General features: G+C 47.1%; 1 protein-coding gene across 1 annotated transcript in view; it reads left to right on the top strand.

Moving 5' to 3' along the window:
- Nucleotides 1–13,580, top strand: part of Gnb5 (G protein subunit beta 5) — a 28,936-nt gene that overhangs the window by 11,338 nt on the left and 4,018 nt on the right. Inside the window, exons 2-8 of the mRNA NM_031770.4 lie at nt 489–625; nt 2,913–2,954; nt 3,861–3,937; nt 5,285–5,417; nt 6,921–7,064; nt 8,529–8,620; nt 11,694–11,742. Coding sequence (NP_113958.1) covers nt 489–625; nt 2,913–2,954; nt 3,861–3,937; nt 5,285–5,417; nt 6,921–7,064; nt 8,529–8,620; nt 11,694–11,742 — 674 coding nt within the window. The remainder of the gene's footprint in view (nt 1–488; nt 626–2,912; nt 2,955–3,860; nt 3,938–5,284; nt 5,418–6,920; nt 7,065–8,528; nt 8,621–11,693; nt 11,743–13,580) is intronic.

Consider the following 13,580-nt stretch of genomic DNA (forward strand, 5'->3'; position numbering starts at 1 on the left):
GACACAAACACACACGGAAACATACACAAGCATGCAGGTACACACATGCACAAACCCCACCCCCTCGCAGAAGAACTAAAAGGTAAAATACTGGCCCAGCCCGGCTCCCAGCCACTTATACAAAGACTTGTATTATCCAAAGAGTCTGTGTGAGTCTTTGTGTCTGCTGTCACATGGAGACAGTCGCCATACTCTACCATCAGCTCTGCCCATCTCTGAGCCGGGAGAAAGTAGAATGCTTTAGAAATATGAAGTGTCTTGCTAGTCCCGTGACACATGCCTACAGGAATACTTTGAGAACTATCAGTTCTTAAACACAAAGAGAACCCCTTTCTTCCTGAGCTCTCTAACCTTACAAGAAAGCTTTGCGTGCCCTAAGAATAAGAAAAGGATAAAAGCCCTTTGGGGAGACAATGGCTTTCCTGGTCCTGCTGGGCCTTAGTGCCTGGCTCTGGATACCAGAACTGACTGTGCTCTTGTCCTTGCAGTTCACCAGGTGGCCGAGCGGGTGGAGGCCCTGGGCCAGTTTGTCATGAAGACCAGAAGGACCCTCAAAGGACACGGGAACAAAGTCCTGTGCATGGATTGGTGCAAAGACAAGCGGAGGATCGTGAGCTCCTCACAGGTACTGCATGTGTGGCTGCCACACTGCCCTTCTTGTGCAGCCTCAGTACCTCTCCCAGCCCACTGCCCTGACTGTTCAAGAACCAGGCCTTCCCTGCATGCACGCACGCGCGCACACACACACAAGTAAAAAGAAAAATAAAATGTGCATGCTCTAGACAGTGTCTTTCTGGTTCAGACAGGTGTTACTAATTTGCTGTGTGACTTTCGGATCTAACACATTGTGTTGCGCTTGCTTTTGATTTTATATCTATAATAAATAAATATCCATTTATCACCATGCATATTAAAAACACCTGAGAGTAAAACAGAGTTCTGACTCCCCTGTTTCAACCATTATCTTAATTAAATTTTATTTATTGTTTAGTTTATCATTAGAAAAGCTGTTCTCATACTTGCAATCCTCCTGCCTCAGCCTCTCAGGTACTGAGACTGCAGGCCTATGTCACCACGGCAGACTTACAGTTTTAGAGCGCTTCTGTCTCGTCTTTACTTGGTTTTGTGTCGTGGTTGCTCCTTGGCTATTTGACTTTTCCGTCTTTGCAAGCGCACTAACTGAGAGGGATTTTCTGTCACTCACAGGCTTCTTTTTTAAAAAAGACAGGATCTCCTGTTTCCCGGGCTGGCCTCAAAACCATTGTTACCTTGGATAACCTTGAATTTATAGCCCGCCTGCCTCCACCACCGAAGTGCTAGGATTACAGATGTGCACCCCCTCACCCAGTGTGTGAAGTGCTGAGAACTGAATCCGGGGCTTCAGACATGCTAGGCTCTACCAACTCAGTTACATCCTGGCCCCTCTTGCGCCACTCCTGTTGGAGGAGGAACTCTGAGGCAGGGCCATGTGAGCACTTCTGCGCACTCTCTGTGCGTCCCTCTCTGCTCCAGAGTGGAAATGTGGGATGGAAGCTTGTCTCGGTTAGGGGTTTGAAGAGATGCTGTGACCACAGCAACTCTTATAAAGGAAAACATTTACCTGGGGCTGGCTTACAGTTCAGAGGTTTAGTCCATTACTGAAATGGCAGGAAGCATGGCAGCCTGCAGGCAGATGTGGTGCAGGCAAAAGAGCTGAGAGTTCTGTGTTTGGATCCAAGGCAGCAGAAGGAGACTGTGTTCCACACTTGACAGACTTGAGTTTTAAGACCTCAAAGCCCTCCCCCAGTGACATACTTCTCCAACAAGGCCATACCTGCTCTAAGAAGGCCACACATTCCAACAAGGCCACACTTCCTAATAGTGTCACTCCCTAAAAGACCAAGCATTCACACACATGAGCCTATGGGGTCCTTTCAAACCACCACAAGACTGGAAACATTGAAGATTCTGGAACAATCTTTGGATTACCAGTAACCCTTTCCCTTTAACAAAAGAGATCACTCACAAAAGAGGGTGAGTGGGAGTCGGGTCTGGGGGTGGAGGTAAATTCTCTCCTGGTATGTGGGCGCCTGGCATGTACGTCAGCTTGTGGAAGATCACAGTTTAATGAGACTTCAGAGTGCACAGTGGGTAGGCAATGGGAAATGGCAGGCAGCAAGGCAGAGGAAACAGCCACACTGAATCAGTGTCCATGTCTGGGGAGTACAGAGGGCCCTCACATGCAGACGCAGAGCCCAGGTTGTATTACGAAACATTGACTTTCCTAACCCATCCATGTTTGGCCATTTAGGCAGAAATTAGATCTAAAGCCATGTGAGCCTGGGATCTTGAAGGACCCCACACTGTGCTCTTTGACCTCAGTCACCCAGCATTATCCAGGCTTGTCCCACCAGATGTGGTAGAGAAAGATTCTGTCACTTTAACATTGCTTCTTCTACGGGGTATTTTCCAGCCCGCTCTCCTGCTCCGTTCACCACCTTTACCTCCACACGTCTAAGGGATTAATACACTGAGTCTGAGCCAGGCATGGTGGTGCATGCACTCAGGAGATGAAGGCGGGCAGATCCAGTGTTCCAGGTCATCCTTGACTACATATCGAGGTTTAAGCCAACCCAGGCTACCTAAGACCCTGTCCAATGGGTATCTGAGTCTTGCTTTCTCTCACTTTATCTGAACCAAAAATTGTAAATCGGAGAGCTGAGCCTTTATAAAGCTCACTGGAAAACCCAGCCCCATCCCCCTCACTCCCCTTTATTCACAGGCAGGTGGGAGGTCTCGATCATCCTGGATTTCCACTGCCTGCCCTCACTGCCCATCAGGACAGGGTGCTCTGTGGACTTCTCGGCCATTACTGATAAGAGTACTCTGCCAGGTGCCGACTCCTGACCTGTTGGGGTTTTTTCTCTTTCCAGGATGGGAAGGTGATTGTCTGGGATTCCTTCACTACTAACAAGGTGAGGTACCCTCCCAGGCACACCCTGGGCCTCGGGTTCCCAGCCCAGTCCCTTCTAGAGCTCTGTGAACCACCATGGAAACAGCAACTCTGCCAGTGCTCCCTGCCCCGCCCCTAGAGGACCACCACCCCTGACCAGATAGGGCCCAGCAAGAGGAACCTGTTAAATCCCCACACATGATGTGCTCTGCATTTATCTTATGAGTGAGGATGAAAAGGATCAAATTCTGTCTTTTCTCCCCTCTCTATGTCTGGCTGGATCCCATAACCCTGTAGAAACGAACAGAGGTCAGGTGAGGTAGGAGACTGCAGGGGGATCCGACAGGCAAAGCTGTGGTGTGGGGCTGTCTGAGGCCAAGGCAAGGGTGCTCTCGGCATGCACATCTCAGATAGATCTAATAGATCAGATAGACTGTTTCCATGAGATAAAGACCGAAACTCTAAATGCAGATGTGGTTCCAGCCAGGGGCCCACCCTCTGTACAGGACAGTGCTGTCTGAGAAGACCGGTGCCAGTATCTGTCTGCAGCAACAGGCTTGTTCCTCACTGTAGAAAAGGGGATCAAAGTGTACAGTCTACTTTATTAAGCAGGTTAACAGATGTGGTTAGCAACGAGCGTGCCCTGATCAAGTGAGGGCCGTTTTCCAGGGCAGAGTCACCAACAGTCAGGCCCTGGCAAAGGATAAAAACCAGTGGAGGAAAGCAGGCTGTCTCTTACTAACTGAGATTTGGTTGGTACCAGAAGGCTGAGTCCCCTCGTCAGTGCAAAGCCCAGTTTCATCCCTTGCCACTGCCATGTAAAATGGTGACACATCAGGGACCCCGTTTTTTGTGTTTTGTAAAAGCTCAGACATTAAGACCCATGTGCACGTGCCCTATTTATTCCTGATTGGTGCTAATGTTTCAGGAGCACGCGGTCACCATGCCTTGCACCTGGGTGATGGCGTGTGCTTATGCCCCATCAGGATGTGCCATTGCTTGTGGGTAAGTTTCCCAAATGTCCCATTCGCCACAAACTACTGCTTTGTATGGGCAAATATTCCAAAATCCAAGCCGTCTAAAACTGGTACAGGGCTCTACTTTCTAAACCATGAAAAACAATAAAGCCCAGAATGAGCAACCCTTAATAATATCTGGCCAAGCACTGCCCTGAACAATAAAAAACAGCCAGAGGCCCGGGGAGATGGCTTAGTGGGTAAATCAATGTGAGGCCTCAAGTTCAAATCCCAGTATACACATGAAATGCCACACAGAGACCCTCGGGATGGCTCAGCTCTTGTCTGCTATGCAGGTTGCTGACCCGAGTCCAACCCTGATCCCACTGGAAGGAGAGAACCGACTCTTGAGAGCTGTCCTCTGTCATCCGCACGCATGCTGTTGTGCCTCTCTCTCTCTCTCTCTCTCTCTCTCTCTCTCTCTCTCTCTCTCTTGCATGCACACACACACATACACACACACAATAACAGTACTCTTTCAGTTAAAAATTTAGATTTATTTACTTTACATTATGTGTCTGAGTGTTGGCCTGCATGTACATGGATGAGTACACCATGTGCATGCCTAGTGCCCACCAGGTCAGAAGAGGGTGTTGGACCCTCTGGAACTAAAGAGCCAATATGGGTGCTGAGCAATGAAGCCAGGTCCTCTGCAAAAGCAACATGCGCTCCCTCGCTTCTAACAGTTTCATAGATATTTTGCATTTGCTATTTTTGCTTATTTAATCTTATGACTATTTGTATAGTCTATACATTGCATGCATGCCCGATGCCCTCAAAGGCCAGAAGAGAGCTTAGGAGGCCCTGCAACTGGAATTACAGGTGGTTGTGAGCTGCCCTATGGGTCCTGGGATCGAACCCAGGTCCTCTCTAAAAGCAGCTGGTGCTTTGAACCACTGAGCCATCTCTCCAGGCGCTAGGTTCTCAGCTCCTTGGCTCGGTGTTAGCTGGTGGGGAGCTCTTGCTAATCTCTCAGCTGTGATAAAGACCAGCATATGCATAAGGAACGTCCTTATCTGGGGGAGATGTACGTGTGCTCCCTGATCTGTTTAGAAGTTGATGTTACGTTTGTATCCATCTGGTTCTGCATTCGCTCCCGCACACATGGTGAGCTGTTGGTGAACTGAGGAAAGGAGTTTCCATATTCATTTTTGTGGGTTTGCTTCCATTTGATTATAGATTAGAGGGTGTGGAGTCGAAGGGGAAAAGGTTGCAATGTAAGACAAATAAATAGAGAAAGTAATAAAGAAGGCATTTGCACAGTCAGTATAAATGAGAAGGATGCATGTGTCTGTCCTTCCATGCCAACCTTTGGTTCTTCTGTCGTCTCCGCTAGTGGTCTGGATAATAAGTGTTCCGTGTACCCACTGACATTTGACAAGAACGAGAACATGGCTGCCAAGAAGAAGTCTGTCGCTATGCACACCAACTACCTGTCTGCCTGCAGCTTCACCAACTCAGACATGCAGGTGAGTGCCCCCATCCCCCTGGGGCACTCCCCATGCAGAGCACATCTGGGAAATACAGGGTAAGGCGAGCTCTGTGTAGCGCAGGCTCCAGAGGAAGCGCCTGCCTTCTGTCTTGGTCACTGTTCCTAATAAAATCAAAAAGAGGAAAGCTGGGGTTGGGGATTTAGCTCAGCGGTAGAGCGCTTGCCTAGGAAGCGCAAGGCCCTGGGTTCGGTCCCCAGCTCCAAAAAAAAAAGAAAAGAAAAGAAAAAGAGGAAAGCTGGGCCTCCGGATGTAGAGTTGAGACAAACTCTGGCTGTGGTAGTGAGCACTCTGCTCTGGGCGGACGAGGGTGGGAATGCTGTGTGTAAGGCAGGCAATATAAACTCCACAGCGGCTGAGCTTCAGAGCTGTACACTGCCTTCCTGTTCACATTTGCCCACATGCGTGTCTGTGCATCCACATGCATGCAGTGCCCATGGAGGCCAGAAGAGGGCGTCAGATTTCCCCTGGAGTTATAGGTGGCTGTGAGCCACTGTGGGTGCAGGAAACTAAGCCCTAGACCTCGGCAAGAGCAGCCAGTGCTCTTAATCTCTGAGCCATCTCACCAACCCTTATCTATTCTTCAAAAGATAAAAAACGGAGCTGGAGAGATGGCTCATAACAAGCTAGGCGTTTCCAAAAATGCATCCCTATAACTACAGCTATGAGAAATCCGAGACCTGTGACTTCATCTCGCACAGGTGCATGCATGCATGCGCGCACACTCACAACTCACACCTGTAAATAAGCAAAATTAGTCTTTAACTTAAAAAATCAAGAACAAAATGTAATGGGCATTAAGTCTGTGCCCTACTTTGCACAAACAACAGCCAGGACAGTACACCTCTAACACTCTGACAACATTGCTATAGCAAGTCATGACTGTTACCATAGTTGATTCAGTCACACAGATCTGCAAGGCAGACAGAAACCTGGTTTAGGACCTGATAGTGCTGGACAGGAAGTCTGGCAAGCTATGAGTCTTAAAGTGAGACTTGGTGGTCTGTTTACCTTGGTAAGTAAGTTGTATGGGGCTGGCTCTGTCTTTTCTTCTGCAACAGTATTTCCTGGAGCAAGTAGCTAGGGGGTATGAGTGTGTGTGTGTGTGTGTGTGTGTGTGTGTGTATGTGTGTGTATGTGTGTGTATGTGTGTATGTGTGTGTATGTGTGTGTGAGTATGTGTGTGTATGTGTGTGTATATGTGTGTGTATGTGTGTGTGAGTCTGTGTGTGTGTATGTGTGTGTATGTGTGTATGTGTGTGTATGTGTGTGTATGTGTGTGTATGTGTGTGTATGTGTGTGTATGTGTGTGTATGTGTGTGTATGTGTGTGTGAGTCTGTGTGTGTATGTGTGTGTATGTGTGTGTATATGTGTGTGTGTGTGTGTGTGTGTGTGTGTGTGTGTGTGTGTGTGTAGCCTGCTATGCTCTGTGGAAGGTTAAACCTTTAGCTAACCTTCCCCAACTCTCTTTCTTCGTGCAGATCCTGACAGCCAGCGGTGATGGCACTTGCGCCCTGTGGGATGTGGAAAGTGGACAGCTGTTGCAGAGCTTCCATGGCCATGGGGCTGACGTCCTCTGCTTGGACCTGGCCCCCTCAGAAACTGGAAACACCTTCGTGTCTGGGGTAAACACAAAGAAACTCTCTGGGGCTTTTGTCCACCAGGGAGGTAGATGCTGGGTGTTGTTTTTGTTCTTAGCTCTGGTCCTGTCTCTTTCCTAGAAGTGTCTTCAGCTTCCTGCAGCTGTAAAACCTCAGTTCCTACAGTCCTCCTTCTTCCAGGCCCCCTTCGTTCTGTCACTACCATTCAGAAGTCTATAGAGATCTGGCATGTTCTGTTTGAATGTTGCAACTCAGGGTGTGTGTCTGTCACCATGTATTTAAGGTCCCTCAAAATTTGCATGTTAGCGTAACCATGGGCCACCGTGCTTGCATGCTAAGATGAGGCAGTGCCGGGACGTCACAGAGCTCAGGGCTGGAGAACACTCCCATCCCACATCCTTTGGCCACCACTCTCCTCCTCATCCTTGGATGCAGGAAACAGAAGAGGAACTATAGGGATCAACATATGGGCCTAACTGATATCATACCATTGAGATCTCATTTTCTTCCCGTGTGTTTGGCCACCCGAGTATGTCTTCTCCTTGTGCCTTTGCAGAATTGCACCATCCCTGCTCAATCATTGCCCTCTTGGTAGGACCCTTATCTCTGTAGATTATATTGTCTCTTAGCATCCAGCAGGAAGGTGAAGGTTCTTGAATTTTATTGTCTCTGTCCTCAGTGAAACTCTTGGGGTCCTATACCCCATGGCAGGTGCTCCTAAGATGTCATCCTTGCCTCTTCACATCTTTGAGGCCAACAAACCTGAGTGCTTGAAGCCATCAGTTCATGTAACTGTTGAGAGAATGCTTTTGCTATTGGAGCTCTGTGGGAATTCATCAAAAAGCTTTCCAGAATCTCTACCACATGATATGAGAAATCTTTTGTCTATGGTTGTCTGCCTTATGAATGACTCAGAGAGAACATCAGGGTTGAGGGGGAAGGCTGGGACTGGCGGGAGACTTGCTGCCCTCTCCCCTAATTGTTCAAGGGCAGGCCTATGAGGAGACTCTGGGACCGCTGTTCCCCAGGTCTGCGTGCTGCTAAGGTACAGACAGCCCAGAGGAGCCCATTTCTAGCTCTGCTGAAGGTCGGCTCTACAACTCCAACAGCTGAGGCTCTTGGCTACTCTGTTTGGACACCACCCACCTATCCTTTGGTGTCACCGACCCAGACTCCATCCCATCCCCACCACATGTACCAACACCCGCTTGCCACAGGACTGAGGAAAGTGGACAGGAAGAGGAGAGAGTGGAAGGGAGTGGAGAAAAGTAAAATTCCCCAGAGGAAGTAGGGAGGAGACACTGAAGGTCTTACTCCAACTCAGAAATTCACAAAAGAAGGGAGGGGCGTCATGTGCCCTCCTGCTCTTCAGTCCTGGGAAGGTCTCCTTCCTCAGGCTAACTGGGTGGAGGAGAGTGACTTGTTAAGATTCATCCTTGTCTGTACATAGTTCTTGCAGTATATAATTGTATGATTTTCTGTTTGTAGGGTTGTGACAAGAAGGCCATGGTGTGGGACATGCGCTCTGGCCAGTGTGTGCAAGCCTTTGAAACTCATGAATCTGATGTCAACAGTGTCCGGTCAGTAAGTAAAATATTTGGGGTCCTCTGACCTGGGGCTTTACTGAGGTTTAGATCATCCTTAGCAGGACACACATACACACACACACACACACACACACACACATACACACACACACACACACACACACACACACACACACACACCAGAGATTACCTGAGAAAAAAGGTTCCTCAACAGGAAAGGTTCCAGGTCCCAGGAGCCCTTCATCTACTTGCTTTAGAGACAAGCCATACCCTCCTGACGTGAGCCACTATTTCTGAGGCAATCTTCATGTGTGTATTGAATGCATCCATGCCAAGCATTCCCTCCAAAATAGGATTACAGCAGTGAGCATGGAAGATAAAGCTTCTATTGCCCTTCAAGAAACAGACCAAATACAAAAAGAGACACACGTATACAGTAGGGGGGGGGGGATGAGGAACAGGGATAGAAATGTCTGGGCTGGGCTGCTTCTAGGAGGTCAAAGGCCTCTGAGAAGGTGACATTTAAACTGAGGCCTGGAGGATGAAGAGCCAGCCTTGCATATTGAAAGGGCACTGAGGTGAGACGGGCCACACTGTAAAAGCACTGAGCTCAGGAAGCCCACATCTCTAATCTGAACAGTCAGCAGTGGCCCGTTTGTTTACACAGGGAAGACTAGAGGAAGGACAAACGGGAGGTGGGCATTGAGGAAGGACAGACGGGAGGTGGGCATTGAACAGCATAGGGCTACTTCAGTCGAGAGAACCCTAGTCAGCCAGGCTGAGATGCTCAGTTGGTAGCAAGCTTTCCAGAAGTGGGGTTCTAGAAAAGGGATGGGATTTCACTTGTTCAGAAGGTGTCACAGCATGGCTCAATATAAAACATCTTTCTACTCAGAGCCCTAAAATTTGCCATCGTGCCTAATGAGAAAACACTAGATGTGCTCCTCTGAGTTTCCAACTCCCACATCAGATGACTCACAACTGCCTCTAACTCCAGCTCCAGGAGAACCAATATCCTCTTTTGGCCTTCTTAGGATACCTGCATTCACATGAACACACACACAAACACACAAGACACACACATAGGACACATAAACACACACACATATACACACACATGACACATACGTACACACATACATACACATACATATACACACATATATACACATAAGACACAAACATACATACACATACATGCATATATACATACACAACATATACACACACACATGCACAACACATACACATGCAAAACACTCACACATACACACATGACACATATATATATACATGCACACACATGACACATATACATACACACATATATACACACAACATATATACATACATACACACACATATACACAAGACACCCATGACACATATACATACATACCTATATACATACACACACATATACATACACAAGACACATACACACATATATACATAGACAACATATACACTTACATACATACATGACACACACATGGCACATACATACACACATGACATATACATACACATACACACATATATACACACAACATATATACACATACACACACAAGACACCCATGACACATACACATTCACATACAAGACACCCACACATATACACGACACATGCACATACACATGACACATACATAGACATACACACACATGTACATACACCTTACATACACACTCACATACACAAGACACACAAACATAGTTTTTAAAAAACACATAGTATGTTCAGAGAATGGCATGGGGCAGACAGAGCTAAATAAACTTTGTGGACATGCAGGGTGAAGGGGAACAAGGTAGTGAGTACCCTCCAACCTTCCTGTTCTCATTCCTCCTGTCAGAAACTTTGTAAGGTAGTCACCCAAAATCAACCTGAGGCTGGTTGTAAACCAACTTCAATCTCTGAGCATCTGCATAGCAATGCACAGTTGCAGGTGGCTGTAATTCCAGCACAGAGGTGACAGAGGACTCACCTGGGGTCCCATCCCCATCTGGGGCTGACTGGCCAGCCAATCTAGCCTCTCGGTGAACTCCAGGTCAGTAAAAGAACCTGACTCAAAGGAAGGGGACATTTTCCAGAGATTGATACCCGAAGCTGCCCTCCACCTTCTACACCTACACAACTGTATGCATTAAAAACAACAGAACCAACCTTCCCTATTAGCAGGCTTTTACTGTCATCTCCCCAGTACAGGCTGCAGGCTGGAGGCCATTGTAAGCAGAAAGAAGATCATCGAAAGGGAGGGACACATCGGAGTGTGGGCGCTGTGAGGGATTAAAAGATGCTCACTCAGGGATGTGGCTCAGGTGGCATTGTGCTTAACTAGAATACATGGAACCCTGAGTTCCCCCTCTAGCAGGCCATAAAACCGGGTGTTGTAACTCTCCTGGACTCTCAGAACAGAGGAGTGGAGGCAGGAGGATTCAAAGTTCAAGGTCTTCACAGAGTTCAAGGCTAGGCTGGGCTACATGAGACCCCACCTATTAGTAAATAAGTAAACAAACTAATAAATACCCCCACTCTGCTCCTGTCTGTGGTTTATAATCTAGCATCCATACTTCCCCCTGAGTACGGAGAAGATGACGGCGGGATGCCACCGCCCACTGGGGCTTTTTAGTTAGCAGTATGCTGTGTTCTTGGTACTCACTACCTTGTTCACCTTCACCATGTAGACAGGCATAATTATCCTCGCTGTCCAGATGAGGAAACCAGGCTGGGGAAGATGATGTCATTGCCCAAAGCCCTGCATGTCCTGACAATGCCGACAGCTGATGTGGCTCTGTCCCTCTGACTCCATTGCCCCTGTGCTCTGAGCCTCACTTTGTGAATGAGGTGCATTGCAGGACTGCTCCTGCTCTGCTCAGTACCTGGTGTGAAGGCACTGACTTCATCTGGCCCTCAGCAGACCTCTCTGTAAGGCAATGCCCCTGTCCTGGGTTTACCCGAGGAACCACACGAGGCTCCCCTCAGTCCTGTGTCCCAGAAGCGGAGCTTCTGGCTGTGTGACCTAGGATCCCTTCTCCTGGGTCATGAGCAGAGTCATGGGCGTGACTACTCCTCATAACGGGCTTTCTACCAAACTCTCTGCAGATACTACCCCAGTGGAGATGCTTTTGCTTCCGGATCAGATGATGCCACGGTATGTTTCTCCGATACTGATAGCCCTTTCAAGGCAGAGGGGAGGGGTAATAGCTTGTTTTTACTTTACATTTTGCAGAAGTAGCAAGGAAATTTTATTTAAAGCCCAACAACATGAAGGACCAGAAAACACCACAGGAAAACATCAGGCCTTAGTTTGGTTTTGTTTTGTTTTTTCTCAAATTTTACTTATGCATTTTAATGTATATGGATGTTTTGCCTTATGTGTGTCTGCACCACATGCATGCTTGGTGCCCTCGGAGAGCAGAAGAGGGCACTGGGATGTCCTGAGACCAGAATTACAGATGATTGTGAGCCACTCTCTAGGTGCTAGTACTTGACCCTAATTCCTTGAACAACAGCCGGTGGTCTTGATAGCTGAGCCATTTCTCCAGCCCCTTAGCCATGGTGCCTTGGCTACCTTGAAGGTTCTTCTTTCCTCCAACCTTTACCCTCCCCACAATTTCACCCCCTATCACTAAATAGGAGAGAAAGGAGAGAGAGAGGAGAGAGATCTGAATCTAATCTCCTTGTTTATTCTTTGAGCATGACTATTACTAACAAACCACAGCCAACCCGCCTAGCATTATATACCCTCTGACACCTTCCCAGAATTCCAAACGTCCCAGAATCACGGAAATTACCTGCAGCTGGCAAAGCCATGCTTCTGCTAGAGCACAGGAGAATCATGGTCCGCTGCTGTAGGCCACCCGAAGCAGCCCACACCCCTACACCTGGGATTAAAATGAAAGTACATTCTTATATTTCTGTATTTTTAAAGAGCCAACTTTCCAAAACTGTCACTATACCTTAACTTTATTTTATTTATTGAAACTTGTTTTCTAGTCACAGGATTTATGTGTAGCCACTGAATTAAAATGGAAAGAATTTCCTCTCCTTTCCTAAGAAAAAAAAGTTTAATGAATCCTGACTGCCCTTTCTCTCCATAAATACAGTGCCTGTTTGTATGTTTGTCTTTTTTACACGATGACAACCTGTGTGCGCTCGTCTGTGACCAACCAGCATTTTTCACTGCTTATTTTCTCGATAATTGTCTGGTATTTCATATTATTGGCATGCCGTCATGTACTCAAAGAATCTTCCATCTGGAGAGAGCTCTTTGTAAGTTCTCCTCCCCCACCCCATTAAGAACACTGCCATAGGGCTGGAGAGATGGCTCAGTGGTTAAGAGCACTGACTGCTCTTCCAGAGGTCCTGAGTTCAAATCCCAGCAGCCACATGGTGGCTCACAACCGTCTGTAATCAGATCTGATGCCTCTTCTGGTGTGTCTGAAAACAGTTACAGTGTACTTATATATGATAAATAAGTAAATCTTTAAAAAACAAAACAAAACAAAAAAAGAACGCTGCCATAAAGCCAGCATGGTGGTTCAATGCTTGTAATGTCAGTGTAGAAGAGGAAGAGATGTTCAAGGTTATCCTTAGCCACATATACACAGCAAGTTCACAGCCAACCTAGACACAGGCACATACATCCATATTCACATTCATAAATAATAAAATATTTCAAAACTCTTAGATGTGTCAAGAATATGTAACAAAATATAAAGGCATACACATTTTGGCTACACCATTTTGTAGAAACAAATTTTGCTATAAGTAAGTATTTTTGTGGGCTGGAGAGATGGCTGGAGAGTGGTTAAGAGCACTGACTGCTCTTCCAGAGGTCCTGAGTTCAATTCCCAGCACCCACATGGTGGCTCACAACCATCTGTAGTGAGATCCGATGTCCTCTTCTGGTGTGTCTGAAGACAGCTACAATGTACTCATATATAATAAATAAACAAATCTTTAAAAATATATTTTTTTGTGCTTTTC

This window comes from Rattus norvegicus, chromosome 8 (genome assembly GCF_021556685.1).
Source record: "Rattus norvegicus strain SHRSP/BbbUtx chromosome 8, alternate assembly SHRSP_T2T, whole genome shotgun sequence".
Lineage (NCBI taxonomy): Eukaryota > Metazoa > Chordata > Mammalia > Rodentia > Muridae > Rattus > Rattus norvegicus.